The sequence below is a fragment of the Protopterus annectens genome, chromosome 13.part0 (assembly GCF_019279795.1).
Source record: "Protopterus annectens isolate FY-2018-M chromosome 13.part0, PAN1.0, whole genome shotgun sequence".
Classification (NCBI taxonomy): domain Eukaryota; kingdom Metazoa; phylum Chordata; order Ceratodontiformes; family Protopteridae; genus Protopterus; species Protopterus annectens.
The window spans coordinates 906,952,356-906,969,899 of NC_056747.1; the positions used below are offsets into that span (position 1 = coordinate 906,952,356).

At 39.5% G+C, this 17,544-nt stretch overlaps 1 protein-coding gene across 1 annotated transcript in view; it reads left to right on the forward strand.

The window, feature by feature from the left end:
• RND2 (Rho family GTPase 2) overlaps positions 1–17,544 on the forward strand; it is a 448,584-nt gene that overhangs the window by 278,465 nt on the left and 152,575 nt on the right. Inside the window, exon 3 of the mRNA XM_044054659.1 lies at positions 2,180–2,289. Coding sequence (XP_043910594.1) covers positions 2,180–2,289 — 110 coding nt within the window. The remainder of the gene's footprint in view (positions 1–2,179; positions 2,290–17,544) is intronic.

Here is a 17,544-nt window from a genome sequence, read left to right on the forward strand (position 1 = left end):
CTTAGTACCAGTTAGTTGTTACTAAATAATCTGCCATTTTCCATTCATGCTTAAAAAGTTACTAGCTTTCATTGTTAAACAACATCCCGCAACTAGTAATGCCACCTACAAAAGCCTTCTTGCACCACTGCAGTACTAGCAGAATGCCTACCTACATACGCTAAAAGCACATTAGTAATTTACACACATCCCTCTACATATCCCCCCTTATACCACACTACAAAAACTCTGCAACCACAACACTCTCACAAACTATTCTCATTTGACATTATCAAATTCTGTTGTAATTTTGATGAAATGTGCTTCATTTAATTGCATACTTGATCCAAACACCCTTCGACACAACATCACAACGTATTGCCTGTTTAGTGAATCATTCGAGTAATTATACTATTTTATACAGATATGTATCTATACATAGATACATACATATATACATATATATATATATATATATATATATATATATATATATATATATATAGATAGATAGATATAGATGCGTGTGTGTATGTGTGTGTGTGTGTGTGTTTATACATATGCTTTATATATAAACTACAAAAAAAACTAGCCAAGTTAGAGTTTTCACTGTGTGATACCTTAAACCTCCCACAATATGGGCCCATAGGATATATGCAAATGACCCCTTAAGGACATCAAGTGTTTCAGTTGTATGCGTGCATCTCAACCACTTAGAGTAAGAAATCTGGACAAAGCCATAAAAAAGTGGTACAGATGGGGACAATTTTGAAATATTGATCTTACAAACTTAGAAAGTTGATAGAATAACAGGTTTTGCATTAGCATGAACTTTCTGAAGGGTTTGTTTGTTTGTGCCTTTCGGCTTTTCCCAGTTAGGAGTCACCACAGCGAAACTCCGGTCCGCTAATGATGGGCAGTAGATTTTTACGTACTGGCTTGCCGGGCCTAACACACAACTTTCAACGAAGGAACCCCCATTCACGCATGTCGCTACACAGAAGACGCTCTGAGAACTTTCTGAAGGATATGAAGTCTAAAACTCAAATGTCTGTCATTATTTTCTAACTTCAATCTTTAATGATTTGTCACTAATTTGCCAGACAGCCACAATTTTATGAAAAATGGACTAAACATTATAAAGCAAAAATCTGGACATTCTGTGGAAATCTGTACAGTTGAGATGTATGGTTATATGGCTTCTGAATGTCTAACTTTTTCCTTTTTATGTCTTTATGTACAGATTCAGGCTAACAATGCCAAGACTTAAAAAGGAAAAAAAAATCATGGACATTTAGAAGCCATATAGCTGAAACACTTGATGTCCTTAAGGTGTCATTTCCATGTATCCCACGGGCCTCTGTTACAGGAGGTTTAAGGTATCACACAGTGAAACCTCTAGCTTGACTAGTTTTTCTTGTAGTTTTTACTAATTGTTTTGTCCATGTGACCTTTTTTACTTTTTGGTTTATCTGTATATCTAACTATCTCTCTCTCTCTCTCTATATATATATATATATATATATATATATATATATATATATATATATATATATATATATGTGTATGTGTGTGTGTGTGTGTGTGTGTGTGTGTATATATGCACATATATAGCTTTACTGTCACAATTCTGAAGCAAACATTCATCATAATTCTGAGACTATTATATCAAAAGTCCAAAACAGTGAAGACCACAGTGTCTGAAAAATCTTTGAGTACAGAATCCCCCTATTAGTGTGAACCTGGTAACATGGACTCTGTGGTATGAACCTTGGGACGAGTGCTAACATGGGTCATCAAGGGGCAAGTCCAGGAGTTTGATGCTGTTGTCTTCAGCATTTTGGTCTTTCAATATTATGAACTTGGAATTTCAGGAATGTGGGCTTCAATATTGATTTTTTTTTTCCAGATTTATTTATGCATCTTCATAATCCATTTAAAGTACTGATAACTGATCTAATGGTCTGCACAGAGCCAACAATGTAATATTCCTGTTTATGACCTTGGCCTGCGATAATAAAATGTCAACAATTTCATTTGTAATGTTCAACTGTGGAACATGTTGGGTGACTAGGTGGTAATATCTGACTAAACTGTCACTAATCTTTAACGTTTAACATAATTCAAACAGAATGCTAAGGTACATTTTTGTTAGCATGCCTCTCTTTAAAAGGTCTTCTTGCTTTTTCTTGTGTTACAGGGTCATCATATTATGACAATGTCCGTCCTCTAGCCTACCCGGACTCGGATGCAGTCCTTATATGTTTTGACATCAGTCGCCCGGATACCCTAGACAGTGTGCTGAAAAAGGTAAGTTACCTTTCTATTGTGTATCAGAGATCCATCTGACACTCTGTTTCCCTTAATTCAGATAGTGTCTAGGTGAATTCAGATATTTGGCAACATTTGAAGAGATAAGTAATAGTCATTAGAAAATTTGAAGAGATAAGCAATAGTCATTAGAAAGATTAAGAATTTAAAACTCCACTGTGTGATATTGTTTGATTAATACTGAATATTGGTAGTATTTTTCAAATGATCATTTCATTATCAGCCAAATAACTGAAGAAATCTCATCAGATGTGCATTTCACTGAGTGTACATTTGACTTGGAACAACTTACTGATGCCTCTTGAAATATGCGTAGTACCAATCAGGTGTACCATTTCCCATTCATGCCTAAAGAACTGATGCTTTGGGAGAGACCTAGAAACATGAGGCATTGTGGTCTATTTCAAGTGATGATTTGATCTTCCTACCTTGTCGCCTACTCCCTTGAATCTAAATTTCTCATGTAATTGCATTTTGCACACTGCAGCAGATTAGATATTTGTGACCAGAGCATCACACTTAGAAACCACTGTATGACTCACTATTTAGTCCTTCTGTACATCTGCTGCTGCATTTTGTTGATATATGGGATGAAACCGGTAGTGTAGATGGGAATGCAGCCAGAACAGCAGATAGAAATTAACAGATGTTGGCATGGTGGCAGAAACTAGTACAGCTGGTTGGTGAAAAAGAAGGCAGTGGTAGGGGGTGCCAGTGGGATAACAAACACCAGTGTGGGAGGTTAATGAGAGCTAGTAGGATGGCAAATTGTGGTAGTAAGGGCTGTGCGATGTCCAGCACTGTTGTTAGGATGGTAGATGCTGAAAGAATATGATTTGTTATGGTAGGTAGTGGTGATGGAATGAAAGATATTAAAAGAGGTGCTGGCTGGAAGAGCAGACAAGTCAAATGGGATGTACCGCTTTAGTTTTATTCCCATCATTTATCTACAAATGGGTTAGCAAAAAGGTTTGTCAGGATGTTTGGGAATGCAGCTAAACATATGACCTCCAATCATAAACCACTGCAGTTCAAAACAGATAACTTTCTTATAGCATAGTGCTGCACTGTACATTCAACCACTAACTGAACTCCAGTAATGTCGCTTATAATTTGGAAATTGCAGTACTGGATCTTTTGAAGCCTGATGGTCAAAAGACAGTAGATAACAATCACTCTGAGCATATGGCTATCAGGCCAGACAAACAGATGTTGTTCCATGCAACAGTATGCTGTATCACTTGGTTACAGGACTGGCAAATAAAAGCAAATCATAGTGTCTCAAGAATAGGGGAGTTGAAATGCACATATATACATATACATACATACATACATACATATATGAACAAATTGGTTGACTAACACAAATGCCCACATATTGACTGTAAACCACTCTGCATCAGAAATGGAAATGTTGACTTCCTAGTACACATATGCCAAGGAAGAATGTTGTATGCAACTTTAAAGCATTGTTTTTTTGCAGGGGGGCAAGCCCACAACAGTCCTCCACTAATTATATGTGCTAACTCCAAGATTGCACAATTCCCAGGTAAAGGGAATGTTCCCCTACCCAGGGATTGTCGATTTCACACACACCCATCGACTGTCTGTAGTCGACCAAATGCAGTTGAATAAACAGATGCCGACCAAACAACTGGAACCATATATATGTATATATCTAGTTGATATTGAAGATAGTTGAGCATTTTAAAAATGGGCTCACCTACAAAGAGGTGTAAAATTAATGAGAGCACAAATAAGTTTTAAAGAAGAACCAGATTACCAGAGTCATAAACAAAGTCCAGAGTCTGGACCAAAGATAGATAACTGACCACTTTCATACGCAAAAGGGGATGGTTGACCAGATCCTATCCTAAAGACATACAAGTAATCATAGCCACACTCTTTGAGAAAAGATGACTAGTTCTATAGCCAAAGAAGGCTTGATGACTAGATCCAGGCCCATTGCATACCAAGATGAACAAATGACCAATAGTTATAGCAAAATACGTGATGACTGCCTTGAGTCTGTATGTTTCAAAGTTGTAAGAGTGGAACTGAAACATTTCCAGGCCTGTTTTATAGGAAAAATACTGTTAACAGCTCTCTTTTCCATATCTTATTGCCTTCTTTGAGGAGACCTATGCCTGACATGCAGAGCATTAAAGGCCATCTTACAATCTGAAACCATTTGCTTAGAATACCCACTTGTTGACCTGAACAGAACAGGAAAAAGCCGTAATAACAATTGATATTGTACATGACAACTTCATGTCTCAAAGCCTCCCATGCCTTTGGAGTATATTCCAACTTTCTGTTTAATTCAGCCTATCAATCCATACCTTAAACTGCGAAATAGAAAACTACATGGGCAGCTGTAATTCCAACATGTGGTCAGAGGCATCACACTCTTTGCTGACCAAAACACTCAAGCTTGTTCAGCAAACTGTGAAGAGATAGACTCCCAGATGGAAGACTTAGTTTTGGTAGTGAATTTGCATCTTAGGCCTACCCAGGCTGCAAATCCAAGCCCAGCAAAGGCTCACAGATGCTATCCAGAGAGCCTAAGGAGAAACCCCAGTGCCTGAACCTGTGAATTGAGGAATTATTTCATGACCTCTAAAAATCTTGAATGTGGTACCTAAAGTGAAGCATTAGTGCTGTAGTTATGAGTAAAACTACGATAAAATGGCACTGAACTGTAAAATACTAACATTACCTTATAGTGTTGCAGTATGAAAACAATTAGTAGCCGTAATTATCAATAACAATAATGAAACACTATTGCTTTCATAATCCTGCTATAACCAAAAGTTAACTTATAAAGTTGTCATGCCATTGTTTCCCAAGTGTGTGACTAACTGGGGAGGAAGTGCAGCTTCTCCAGACCCACTGCTTATTTGCAGGAAGTGTGCATTTGTGGACACATATGCACTGTAGCTTGGGGCTTTAAATCCTGATAGTCCTAGCTCAAGCTCTCTCCTACCTAGCATTTATCATTTATATGGCTGTGCAGTACAGCAGCTTAAGCTGGACACAACACCATCCGTGCCTGCAGTCTTATTCACAGTGGACTTACAAAAATGTAATTATATATATGTAAAAAGTTGTTAGAAACAAAGTACACATCTTGTTTTCTATACTGGTGTAATTTGTATATAAATGAGCATTAAAAAAATGAAAGCACTGCAGACTGTTTTCCTAGCACTGAGCATTCCAGTGACATCCTAGCACTGAGCATTCCAGTGACAAGGTTCCAGTTTTCCATTTGTGGTATTCTTAAATGATATAAAATGTTTGCAGCTTTTTTTTCAGTGGGACTGCACCCTTCTGGACCCAGCATCCATATTCTTTAAGTATATTGCCTCAAGGTCATACCACTTCAGAGTTCAAACGTGTGCTTCATTTTTTAGAGTGCTGTGTTCCTGATGTTGGTATGTTTACAGTTCAGGGATAGGGGAGCATGGAGCAGTGCCCCTGTGTTAGAAATGTCCAGGGACATTAGCGTGTTATTATGATGTGTGAAAGGACTTCAGTTCCATTTGTTATTGTAGTACTGTAATTATATAACTATGTCACAATACAAAAATAGTTTGTGGGAACTTCATTGCTTGAATGGTGAGTGAAGGAAAATAAACCACATACTTTCAGATCGAACCAGTAAGACTAACTTTGTAATAGGTGTGAAGCTTTTGATCAAATTCTGGATTTCATAAAAAAACAGCAAAGTGAATGCAGAATTTGAATGACAGTTTCAATATGGGTTCTTCACCCTCTACAGTCCCTATACTGATTGTTGTACCTCATGGAAAGGAATTCCCTATGCAGTGACTAATGTGTGACTTTTAGAAAGTGTCCATTGTTGCACAAATGGTCATCATACAACATTATTGGATTTGGATTCACTGCCGTTTGTTGTTTCATCTTATCTTGCCTGTGTTACGGAACATTATTACTCTGGCTTATTAGTCCACTGTCATGAGGTACACACACTGTAAGTGTGAGCTATTGGTCTTAATATTTTTGTATTTTATTTTTCTTGCCCCTGTCCCAATTCAGTAGCATAAACATTTGTACGAGTGCAACAAGCAAGCACACGTATCAATTAGCTGACCCAAACTCCCCCCACCCCGGACCTTTTTTTTTTATATTTGAACTATGCCTGCAGTGATAACCACAGGAGAAATTTGGACTGACTGCTATTCCTTTCAAAGGAAAGTAATACGCTTTCAAACATGCACTTCATCCTTTTCCAAGCAGCCTGTCTTTCTCAGGCTAGGAGTCCTGCTGATACAACAGAAATTGATATATGTACAGACAGGGTACTCTTAAATGCCGGGTTAAACAAATACCATCATTTTATGGAATTACAGTACTTAGTTTTTGAGTCAGTCATTTTTTTAACTTACTTGACTTAGGCTGTACCAGCTAAGAGAGAGTTCCAGAACTGTGAGTATAACTTTGAATTTATTTTCTTTCAGAAAGCTTGCACACATTTTATATTATGCAAAATTTCAACAGGGGAAAAGTTGTACTTATTTTATGTATCATTCATTCTGAAGGGTGACTTTATTTTAGTAAAAAAAATAAATTATTTCCAGTAAATGTTGAAAGAAGTTAAATATTCATTGATATAAGCAACTGCCATCCGCTTGCTTCAGTTATCACATAATAGAAACAGAGGACAAAATGACGACAGTGTTATTGCAAACTAAAGTGTGGGTGTTAAAAGATTAAAGATGACACTATATTTCCTGGGGGCACAGACAGTTATGTCAGGAAGTATCAAAGGAAACTAAAGTGCCTTATCCTCTTTGGGGGAAGGCATGTCTTTTTCAACTACTTTCTCAACCTCGTGGGAAAGGCAGCAAAGTCTGAGAAACTGATTCTCCTTAGGCAGACGAGCCTCATTCTGCAGTTGAGGTGACGCTTCACTTATTCAGTGGCATGGCTGCTTTCTATCATCCTTAAAGCCTTCTGAGAGACATGGGAGTGGATGGGAGGCAGGGTACATTTATCACTAACGTACTGAGTTTGAGCTAAAAGGTTAATTTTGTGCTCAGAAGCAGAAAATTGACATAGGCAACAACAGTGCACATAGAAAGGAAAAACATACTTGTTTGCTTGACATAGATGAAAAAAAGTTTGGAGGATGTTAATAGAGTTTAAGATAAAATTCAGGATCCATTTGTCTCCCCTATTGCCATACGGTTTTACTCTGTTTATTTATTTTTTTATCAGGTAAGCTTCTGTACATTAAAGATGGTTTATAGATTTGTGCAGTACAGTGTATTATGCCAGATTATTGTTACACATGCATAAAAAATTCAGTGGAAACATAGACCCCAAACAGTTACTTTGAAGGGTTGCCATTGGAGTCACTCACAGTGAAACCAAATTGTAAAGAACAATATAATCACACGTCATATATCATAATACAAACTATGATGGGGAACATATGCAGATTATCTGTAAGAAAATTCAGATTGTTTAACCTTCATCAGAAATGCATAGTTACAGAATGTCTTGCAATGCAATTAGCAAAGACAGTTTGCATGTAGCCATGTAGTTCAGTACAAACCTACTGTGAAGTCAGTAAAGAATTAAATGCAGTTACTCAACAAAGATAACTCAAACTGCAAGTTGCATAAGTTAGCAAAGATATCATCTAGAATAGATTGAAAAGGTTGCACTGAAAAATAGTGGTGTGTCAAGAAAGGTCTAGAATGCCAGTGCATCAGGAAGAGGGTGATTTTAGTGTGTGGGATATATGGAATAACCATATTTCCATTCCAGATTGCATTAGTACACTGATATTGAAATAATTAACGAAAGCTACTTTTTACATAGTTTACACAGTTTATGTACTTAGTGAAAAGTGTGGAGAAGGCAGGAAGCAGAGTGCAATATCAGAGATCTGCAGTCATTTGATTTTATACTGCATTACTGACCACGCACCACAGACTTGTGAAAAATGCCTGTACAAGATGTAAATATACAAAGCTCCTACATTTCTGGAATGTGTTAGAGCAGCTTTGTTCCACATATGCCTGTGTAATGCTGTTACCAAGTATTTTGTTCTGTTCATCGGATGCTGTGTATATTATCTGATTCTTCCCGTTTCATTTTGTTTAGCTTTTTTACTAGCCTTTTAGCATATAGAATGTTGGCCATGGGGTGGCAATCATGGAATTCACAAATTCGGTTTTGGGCCACAATGAATCATCACTAAGTGATTTGACAAAATGAAAGTCATAAAATCTTTTTCATGAAATTACTAGATTACCAAGAATCTCATCTTTAGAAATGTAACCCACCTTGAGGTGCTGCACCCCACTATAGACTTTGGAGGGTGTAGATGGGTCCTGCTCCATGTGCTAGAGAATAAAGTATCCCCTAGCTTTGAAGGTTTTCAACTAACCATAGTTTGACTAAACAGATTTGGCATATCTTTGCTGAAATACCTTTGCAGGGGATCCTGAAAGTTCTGTTCAGTTCCATTGCCAGCTTTCACCTCTGAGTACTTTCTAAGTATTCATTAGTGCACTGAAGGCTAAAATCAAGTCCAAAAAGTATTTGTTCAGTCACTTAGTACACTGTTTAATGTGGTTCTTCCTATCCTTTACATTGCATTGCACTCTAGTAAAAAGTAATGTCTTTCAGCTTTTCCCGGTTAGGGGTCGCCACAGCGGAACTCCGATCTGCTAATGATTGGCAGTGGATTTTTACGGTGCCAAGTTGCCAGCCCGATGCCCAACCTTCAAAGAAGGCACACCCATTCACGCACGTACCTACCTGCATGTCTTTAAACGTCATTTGACCGTGAGGAGGGCATGCAGACTCCACACACAAGGCTCCAGCAGAGAATCGAATGGGAGAACCTCTTGCTGTGAGATGACAACACTAACCACTGCACCACCGTGGCCTATGTGGTACTTAAAATTATGAAACGAAAGTGATGTAAGAGCGTACTCCTTTTCTTTGAAGTGGTATGACTCACAGTGGGACTGTGTATTTAATGTGGTATTGGGTGCATGGAAGTTTGCCACCTGCAAAAAAAATTCTTTTAGTTCATTTTTATTGGGTTAATACCATTTCATTGCTATATGTGTTATTAATTGAGATTTGACATTTTTCACTGTGGTTATGGGAGGAACAAACAGTGAGTGAGTCTCACATTAAGAGATTCTCCAGTTTAATTCTTGGCTGGAGTGCCTTCTTTGCAGAGTCTGTATGTCCTCTTTGTGTTTTTGTGGGTTATCACTGAGTGCTCCAGTTTCCTCCCATATCCCAAAGACATGTGGTAAGTTGAATAGTGGTGTGTGTGTGTGTGTGTGTGTGTGTGTGTGTGTGTGTGTGTGTGTGTGTGTGTGTGTGTGTGTGTGTGTGTGTGTGTGTGTGTGTGTGTGTGTGTGTGTGTGTGAGAGAGAAAAGACTAGCAAGCTACTCATATTTCTTACTTGTCTAGTGATCTCTCTAGATACTGATAGCTGCTCATGAGGTTGCTGTACGAGTCAGATGTGACTAACAGCATTGGATGGATTGTGGTTATGCACACTATGACCATTCAGTGATCATTTGAATTTGCAGGTGATTACTCTTAAGTGTTGCTGTAGCAAGGTTTTGTCTAGTGTGTGACTCCACAAAAAATGTCATATGATTCAGTTTGAAAATGTAAAGCATTTAGGAAATGTTGAGATACATAGTGGAGCTGTCAGGCTGGTAAAAATAAAAGTTTCTGATTAGCTTCCTTCATGCCTCTGTAATGTTTTCTGAGGCAATCTAGTAACATACAAATTAAAGCATTCATATGCTTAGCCTTACTTTTTAGTGTTACTCGACATGAGCATTAGATTTTATCCTCATTTTGTTTATCTAACATCTTGCTACCAATTGTATGTGAACTGTAGTTCATTATTTTGTCAGGTTTCCAGAAGTGGTCTGTTGTACGATTGTAGAATCATAGCAGATTACTAGACTAACAGCTGTAGAGCCATTTTAAGCCTAGCCATGCATACCCCAATTTTCCCAATTATCAATGCTCAAGGATTAGAATGACTTTGGTATATGCCTCTGCCTTAGGGCATCTACAAGCTGCCTCAGTCCATAAGGGACACAAGCGCAAGCCAGGGGTGAATTTGTGATTTCCCATCAAGCACTCAGGAGTGCATCACCCCCTTATGCTGAACTGCACTGCCAGCAATCCATGTGTTGTGGGAACAGAACCCACAGCCTTCTGCAAATTAGAAGATATATTTCACATTCACATTACTTTCATGAAACTCATCATACCTTCTACCTGTTACTACATCCACTTGTAAAATAAATGTGTCGAGTGCACGTGAATTTGCTTTTGTCTTGTGATGAGCTAGTATTTTGTCCAGGACCTTTTCCTGCTTTATACTCATTGCTTGACAGGGCAGCAGTATTGGGCTCCTTGTGACCTGAAGGAATGTAAGTATTTAAAATGAATGAATGAATAAATGAAGTATATTTCTGTATGGGACCCTAAAGATCTAAGGCCAAATTCATTAAGGTTACCACAAAGTGTCACTATGTGTACACTTTCTGAATTAGCCCTATCACAATGCTTGTGATGTCTATTCACTTAGAAATGTTACACTGAGTACACAAAGTGTATACTTTGTGGTAACCTTTACGAGTCGGGCCTCTAATTTATCTATTTATTTAATTGTTATAGCCAGATTAATCCTACAGGGCAGAGCTTTGACTGCGTAATTACCAGCACATTGCATTTTGAGGCATTTGAATTGCCTGTCAAAAATGTTGTAATAAATAAAATTAAGTACTTGATGTTTCTGAGTTATGTTTGTGGAGATTGTCATAAGTAGAAAAGTGTTTACGTGTTCTGTTCTTTTTATTTGAGGACATTTTAAATTTAGGGCTGAGATGAAGGCTTTGTTTAATGTATAAAGACAGCAGCCATCTTTTTGATGTATTATGTGTTCGACTGTATAACAGTTGCTTAGGTGACAGTATAAATACTGATGTATGCACAAGTGATAAGGCAAGAATCGCCAGCATTTTTTAAAAATTTTATTTTAATAAAAGTGTTGTGGTTCCTAGTGTAGCTCTCTGCTATCAGTGATGTCATGAGACCCCTTGTTGATCATCTGCTACAAACTTCTCCACACTGGCTGACCTACCCCTTTGAAACAAGACCCCAAATGGGGAAGTCATTAGTATGAGCAGTCCAGGGGAAATATGCAAGGAAGAGATGAGGGAGTCTTGAAACGGGGCCATCTTGACTAATGCTAAGATTCTTTTTCTGGTATACCCTACCCACTGTACTGCCACAATTACCACTGTGCCTTACAGACACATAAACACATACACTCACACGTACCTACCTCTAGGCTACCGTCAGTGTAATTTACCAAGTACTACTAGCGCGTGGCTGTAAACCCTGGCTTTCCCCCCATTGGTGGGGGAGCTGGCAGAGTGCCACTCTGACAAATCCTTACTGAGCCAACTGTTCAGGGATTGGAATCATTAATCAGTACCAAGTCACCTGGGTCACAGTCATAGCTCTGTCCCTCTAATCTGCACAGCTGTCAGATAGCTGGCATCTTTTATTTCTCTTGGTTGGTACTGAAAGTAATGCTCCAGTATGCAACTGGTATGAAAGAAATGCACATCAGAAAACAATTTTCTAACATAGTGTAGCTGTGTTACTACATAATGATGAAACTAGACAACACTGGAGACTAGATGAGTCCATTTATTATTAAGAAATGATTTTTCAGCTGCTCAGTGTAGGTAGAATTTATAAGGTCCAAATGTTTAAAACCTGGTGCTTCAACATTCTATTGAAAAGTAAAACAGCTTTCATTCAAACACTAATTATAACATATATTGAACTGTGATGGCTTTGAACATACATATTTTATTTACATGGTGGAAACAGAGGGCACAACCTTGGGTTTCAAGTGGTCTTTACCCCAAATGAACACAGTTTTGTAATTTATGAAAACAGGAACTCTAGAGGTGGAGCTGTCCGATGTTTTTTTTTAACACAATTTATTGCAGAATTTTAAATATATAAAATGGACTGCTGGATTTTGAATAAGTGATCCACTTAAACTTAGTGTAGATAAACTTGATTTTTGTTAAGTCATTTTGCAATTATTATCTTAACAATCTCTAGCAAAGGAATACTCTTATCTCACCTCGTGTATAGACTATCCATTATAGTTGCAGCCTCAAAAAAAAATGTTACCACCTTACAAAAAAATCTGCCGGTTCATTACTAATTTGCTCAGAAAAGAATTCAGCTGCACAGCTCTTGTCAAAGCTAAATGGCTCCCAGTACATTTGAGAGCTAACTTACTAGGATCACTAATTCACAAAGCCCTCTCACTCATAAACTTTTCTACTCATAAAGTTTTCACCAGAACCCCCACATATAATCTCAGGGGTATCTCTCAATCTCAACCCACCCTACTAACTCCAGAAATTAAACTTTATTGTACTGACCATGCATGTACCATCCTGGCACCTAAACTATGGGACTCCATTCCTCTCTCAATCTGAGACAAGCAAAAGTACTCGGACTTCAGACAACAGCTCAAGGAACACCTCTCCTCCCAAACAAAGTGCAGATGCACTTACTCAGGTCAAGTTGCATGAATCCTGCAGCTCTTTCACACACGTTTATCCCTATTTCATACTTCCTTATCTCATCTTGTCATCCCCTTTACTTACCGTCTCTCATTCATCTACTTTCCTCTTCTCTTTGCATACCCCCTCTCACATCTTCTGTCTTCTCTCAATGATATCCTTTTCTGCAACTATGCTCACTTCCCTCTTCTAATGTCTTTATACCATTTTATATTTCCCTGTAGCGTACGCCATCTCAGTCATTATGGCTACATCGTAGCCATAAAGCTGTGCTAAGCATAATTCCATTCTTCCATCCATGTTTTGACATTGTAAACTGCTTCTTGAACTAAATGTACTTATTCTTGCCTCTGTAAATATGTATCTGTGTTTGTTTTTTAGCATATCCTTGTATCTTATTTGATCATATTCACGCAGGCTGGACCTGCAAATGGTCCACTGAGATCAGCGCACTACCCCAGTAACCAAATACAGATAATTAAGTAATAAATAAAACTGATGATGATGTTCTTTGTGTTTCACTGTTGCAGTCATTACATTTGGGTAATCTGCTTGCAGGTTGCCCTCAGTCGGCCTGATTAACAAAGTCTTGGGTCCTGCGTCCCTTCCATGACGTCAGGTCGTCAGGGGTATAAAACATGCAGCCAACGCCATTACATCAGTCTTTCTTGTCGTGCGGTGCCCGAAGCAGAAGCAATTCACAAGTGCTGGTCGGCCGACTCCTGAAATTTTCATTTTCGAGTTTCAAAACCGAAGTCTTCAACTAAAAGATAAGTACCCCGTTGGGGAAACTTTTTCTTGCTCCTTACCGATGTCAGTAAAAGTTAATAATTGCATTACTTGTGGAAAGCAAATACCTCATAAAGATTTTCATTCGTACTGTATTCCTTGCCTAGGCCCTGACCACGACGTACCTTGCTGTTGGTTTCGTGCTTTATTTAATCAACGCACTATCTGTCGTCGGTATATTTTTGCCTCTAAATATTTCGGTTCTCGGTTTAATTATCCAGAAATGTCGTCGGTTAGCCACCCACCTACCGGGATTCTGAAAAAACGCAAAGATAAAGACAGAGGCAGGCCACCGAGGTCCAAATCTGCAGATGATGTTTCTCTTTAGCAAGTCACCAGTTCGCCGGTACTCAGTGAGGTGCTTTCGCAGCCCCTGATACCTGTTACTTCTGATTCGTAGGCCTCTACTGAGACCCATTCGGAGTCCGGTATGCCGTGAGATACGTCAGCTAAGGAACTCGTGGATGTCTATACCTTGGATGGGTCCAGAGCGCTGTGCAGCCACTGGCTTCTGAGGGTGTATTCAGGCCTATGGACTTGCATATTAAATCGACACCTCCTTCATTACTAAAGCCTAAATCTCGATCCATGTCTAAAAAACCGACGCCCAGGCCACATGCTCAGGTCTCTATGCCTAAAAAACAAATTATAAAAATGGCTGAAGATCTAATAACTCTAATCAGAGGTAGCCAACCCCCCCACCCTTCTAAGAGGCCTAGGGCTGAGCTTGATTATGAATCTTCTGATTAGGATTTTGTTTTTTCTCACTCTTTTGATGACCTGGATTTGTCCTTACCTACTTATGAGGATTCTGATGCAGAGGACTGTATTCCCTCTGCCTCCCCTCCTGAGGATTTTTCTTTTGGGGAAACATTACATACTCTAAGGGAGCATTTTCACTAGGAAAGCCAGGAATTTTCTGATTCAAAAAAGAGGCTTAGGGATTTCCTTCTCCTACCTCAGCATAGGCCTTTGGTTATTCCTCCTGTACTAGACATTGTTGATGCTTTCTCGGAATCCAGTTTGGCCCCTGATTCCCTGCCTCCTGCTCCCAGTAAACCAGACAGAAACTACAGCATCCCTGAGTCCCACAAGTTCCTTTTCAAAAATCCTATTGCAGATCCAGAGACTATTTCACAGGGGCCCAAGGGCATTAAGGCTTCTACAGCTAAAAATCCTACCCCTTCTGATAGAGACTCCAGGGTGCTGGATAGATGGGGGTAAAAAGGTTTGCATTTCAGCAACCTTGGCAATTAGTTTTAAACTGCCAATTTCATATGTTAAAATATCAGCAACATGTTATTGGACTGCTTAAACAGAAAATGATGTTGATTCCTGACTCTGTGGAAAATAAAGACTTGCGGGATTTAATGCATTCTGCTGAACAAGTTGAAAACCATACTTTGCAATATGGTTTTGATTCTTTAGAGGCTTCTTGTAGGGCTGCTGTTACTGGGTCTGTGCTTAGAAGGCATGCTTGGCTTAAGGACAAATTTTTGCCTGATCATGTTAAAGCTAAATTGTTGGATGCTCCTTTAAATCAGGACCGCCTGTTTGGCAACAAGGCTGAAGAAGTTCTTAAAAAGATGGAAGATAAAGCTAAATCTATGCAAACTGTTAAAGTTTTTTACAAATTCAACTTCCTAAATTTAGTAGGCACTGGCACTCTAAGAATTGGTCCTTTCCAGCCCCTTTCAGGCCTTCTCAAGCCAAACCTAGACAAAGCAAAAACCACAGGTTTCAGTCTCAGGGGACACACAGAACTAAGCAGTGGGGGGCCTCCACTTCCAAGTCTGGGATTAACAAGACTCCCCCCTATGGTAAACTGTCTCAATGACTTCCTTTTAAAATTTCCAAGCACTTATCAACTGACTGCCCCTTTGGGGGGAAAGATTGCTCTTCATGCAAAGAACTGGGAACTCATTACCCAGGACAAATGGCTTTTAAATATAGTGTCCCAGGGATACAGATTTCACTTCCACACATTGCCAAAGCCAAGTGGGTGGCTGGACCTACCCCCAATTCAGTGGGCAGAGGCTCAAAAACAAGTACTTTCTTTCTTAAGCATGGGGGCTATTTATCTGGTACCAGAAGAGGCAAAGGGACAAGGTTACTACTCGAGACTTTTCCTGGTACCCAGAAAAGACAAATCATGGCGTCCTATCCTGGACCTGCTACTCTAAACACCTTTCTGGAGATTCCATAATTCAAGATGCTGACTCTTCACCAATTACCTCCTATGCTAGGCAAAGATGCCTGGTTGGCAACACTAGATTTAAAAGAAGCATACCTGCACATCCCAATCAGGTAATCTTGCAGAAGATACCTACGCTTCAAAGCAGGCTACATGCACTATCAGTTCTCTGCACTGCCCTTTGGCTCATCTACTGCACCCAGGGTATTCACAAAGTACCTAGCTCCAGTTATTGCATTTTGCAGGCAAAGAAGTATTCAAATATACCCAATACCTGGACGATTGACAAATTCAGGAAGAAAGCCAGGACATACTTTTGAATCATCTGGCCTTTGTAAAAAGGGTTCTAACTTGATTGGGGTAAACCATAAATGAAAAGAAATCACAACAGGTACCCTGTCAACAAATTACATTCCTGGGAGCAAGCTTGAATACAACTTCCCAGATGGCTTACCTCACGCCAGAAAACCAAATTCATTTGACAACCTACTTCAAACAAGTGGCCACAAAAACCCTGCTATCTGCAAGACAAATACTGCAAGCCTAGGGGTTCCTGGCCTCCTGCATTCTTCTAATTCCATATGCAAGATTGCATATGAGGAAATTACAGTGGGATCTAAAAAGTCTATGGAGTCAACATTCTCACACCCTAGAAACAATGATTCCTATCATACCTTGCCTATGCCTAGAGTTCCTTTGGGCAGAAGCCTGCCACCAAAACAAGTGACTACCTTTCACACCACCCCCTGCCGCCCATATCCTAATAACAGATGCATCAGACTATGCATGGGGGGCTCACCTGACAGGGAAGTACATTCAGGGCAAATGGAACCCAAGTCAAATGCACCTGCATATCTTTCAAAAAGAAATGTTAGCTGTACAGAACTCTCTGACAGCCTTCCATTACCACATTCTTCCAGGACAATTAAAGACGTACAATGCCAGGGGGGTACACATTCTTAGCCCCTCTGCAGACTAGCCATGGCATTGTGAAACACAGCCGTGAGCTACCAAGTGCACCTACAAGCTCAATTCCTGCCAGGAAAATTAAATACACTGGCAGATGGACTAAGCAGAAACCTCATGGACCCACACGAGTGGAAACTGGAACCAAGGATATTCAACATGTTGACAAGCGAATGGGGGAACCCAGATACAGACCTGTTTGCCTCCCCCAGAACTACCAATTGGACAAATTTTGCACAAGGACTCCCCACAAACAAGCCTGGAAAGTGGATGCTCTGTCCTTCAGCTGGAAAAACCTATCAGTCTGTGCCTTCCTCCTGCTGCTCTCCAAAGTACTACTAAAAGTCAAACAGGACAAACCAAGGATGATTTTGATTGCTCCAGACTGGCTGTGCAAACACTGGTACCCCCTCCTGCGCAGTGTGTCACGGTTATCTCCATGGCACCTGCCTCAGACTCCTTCCCTGCTGTCTCAGCAGGAGAAACAGATTCTGTACCCTCAGCTTCCAACACTGAATCTTGCAGCCTGGCTAATTACTTAAACTCTCCCTTACCATCCCTCAGCAAACCTGTGATGGATGTCATCTTAGAGGCAAGGAGTTCTAGTACTAGAAAACCTTATGCTGAAAAATGGAAAAGATTCT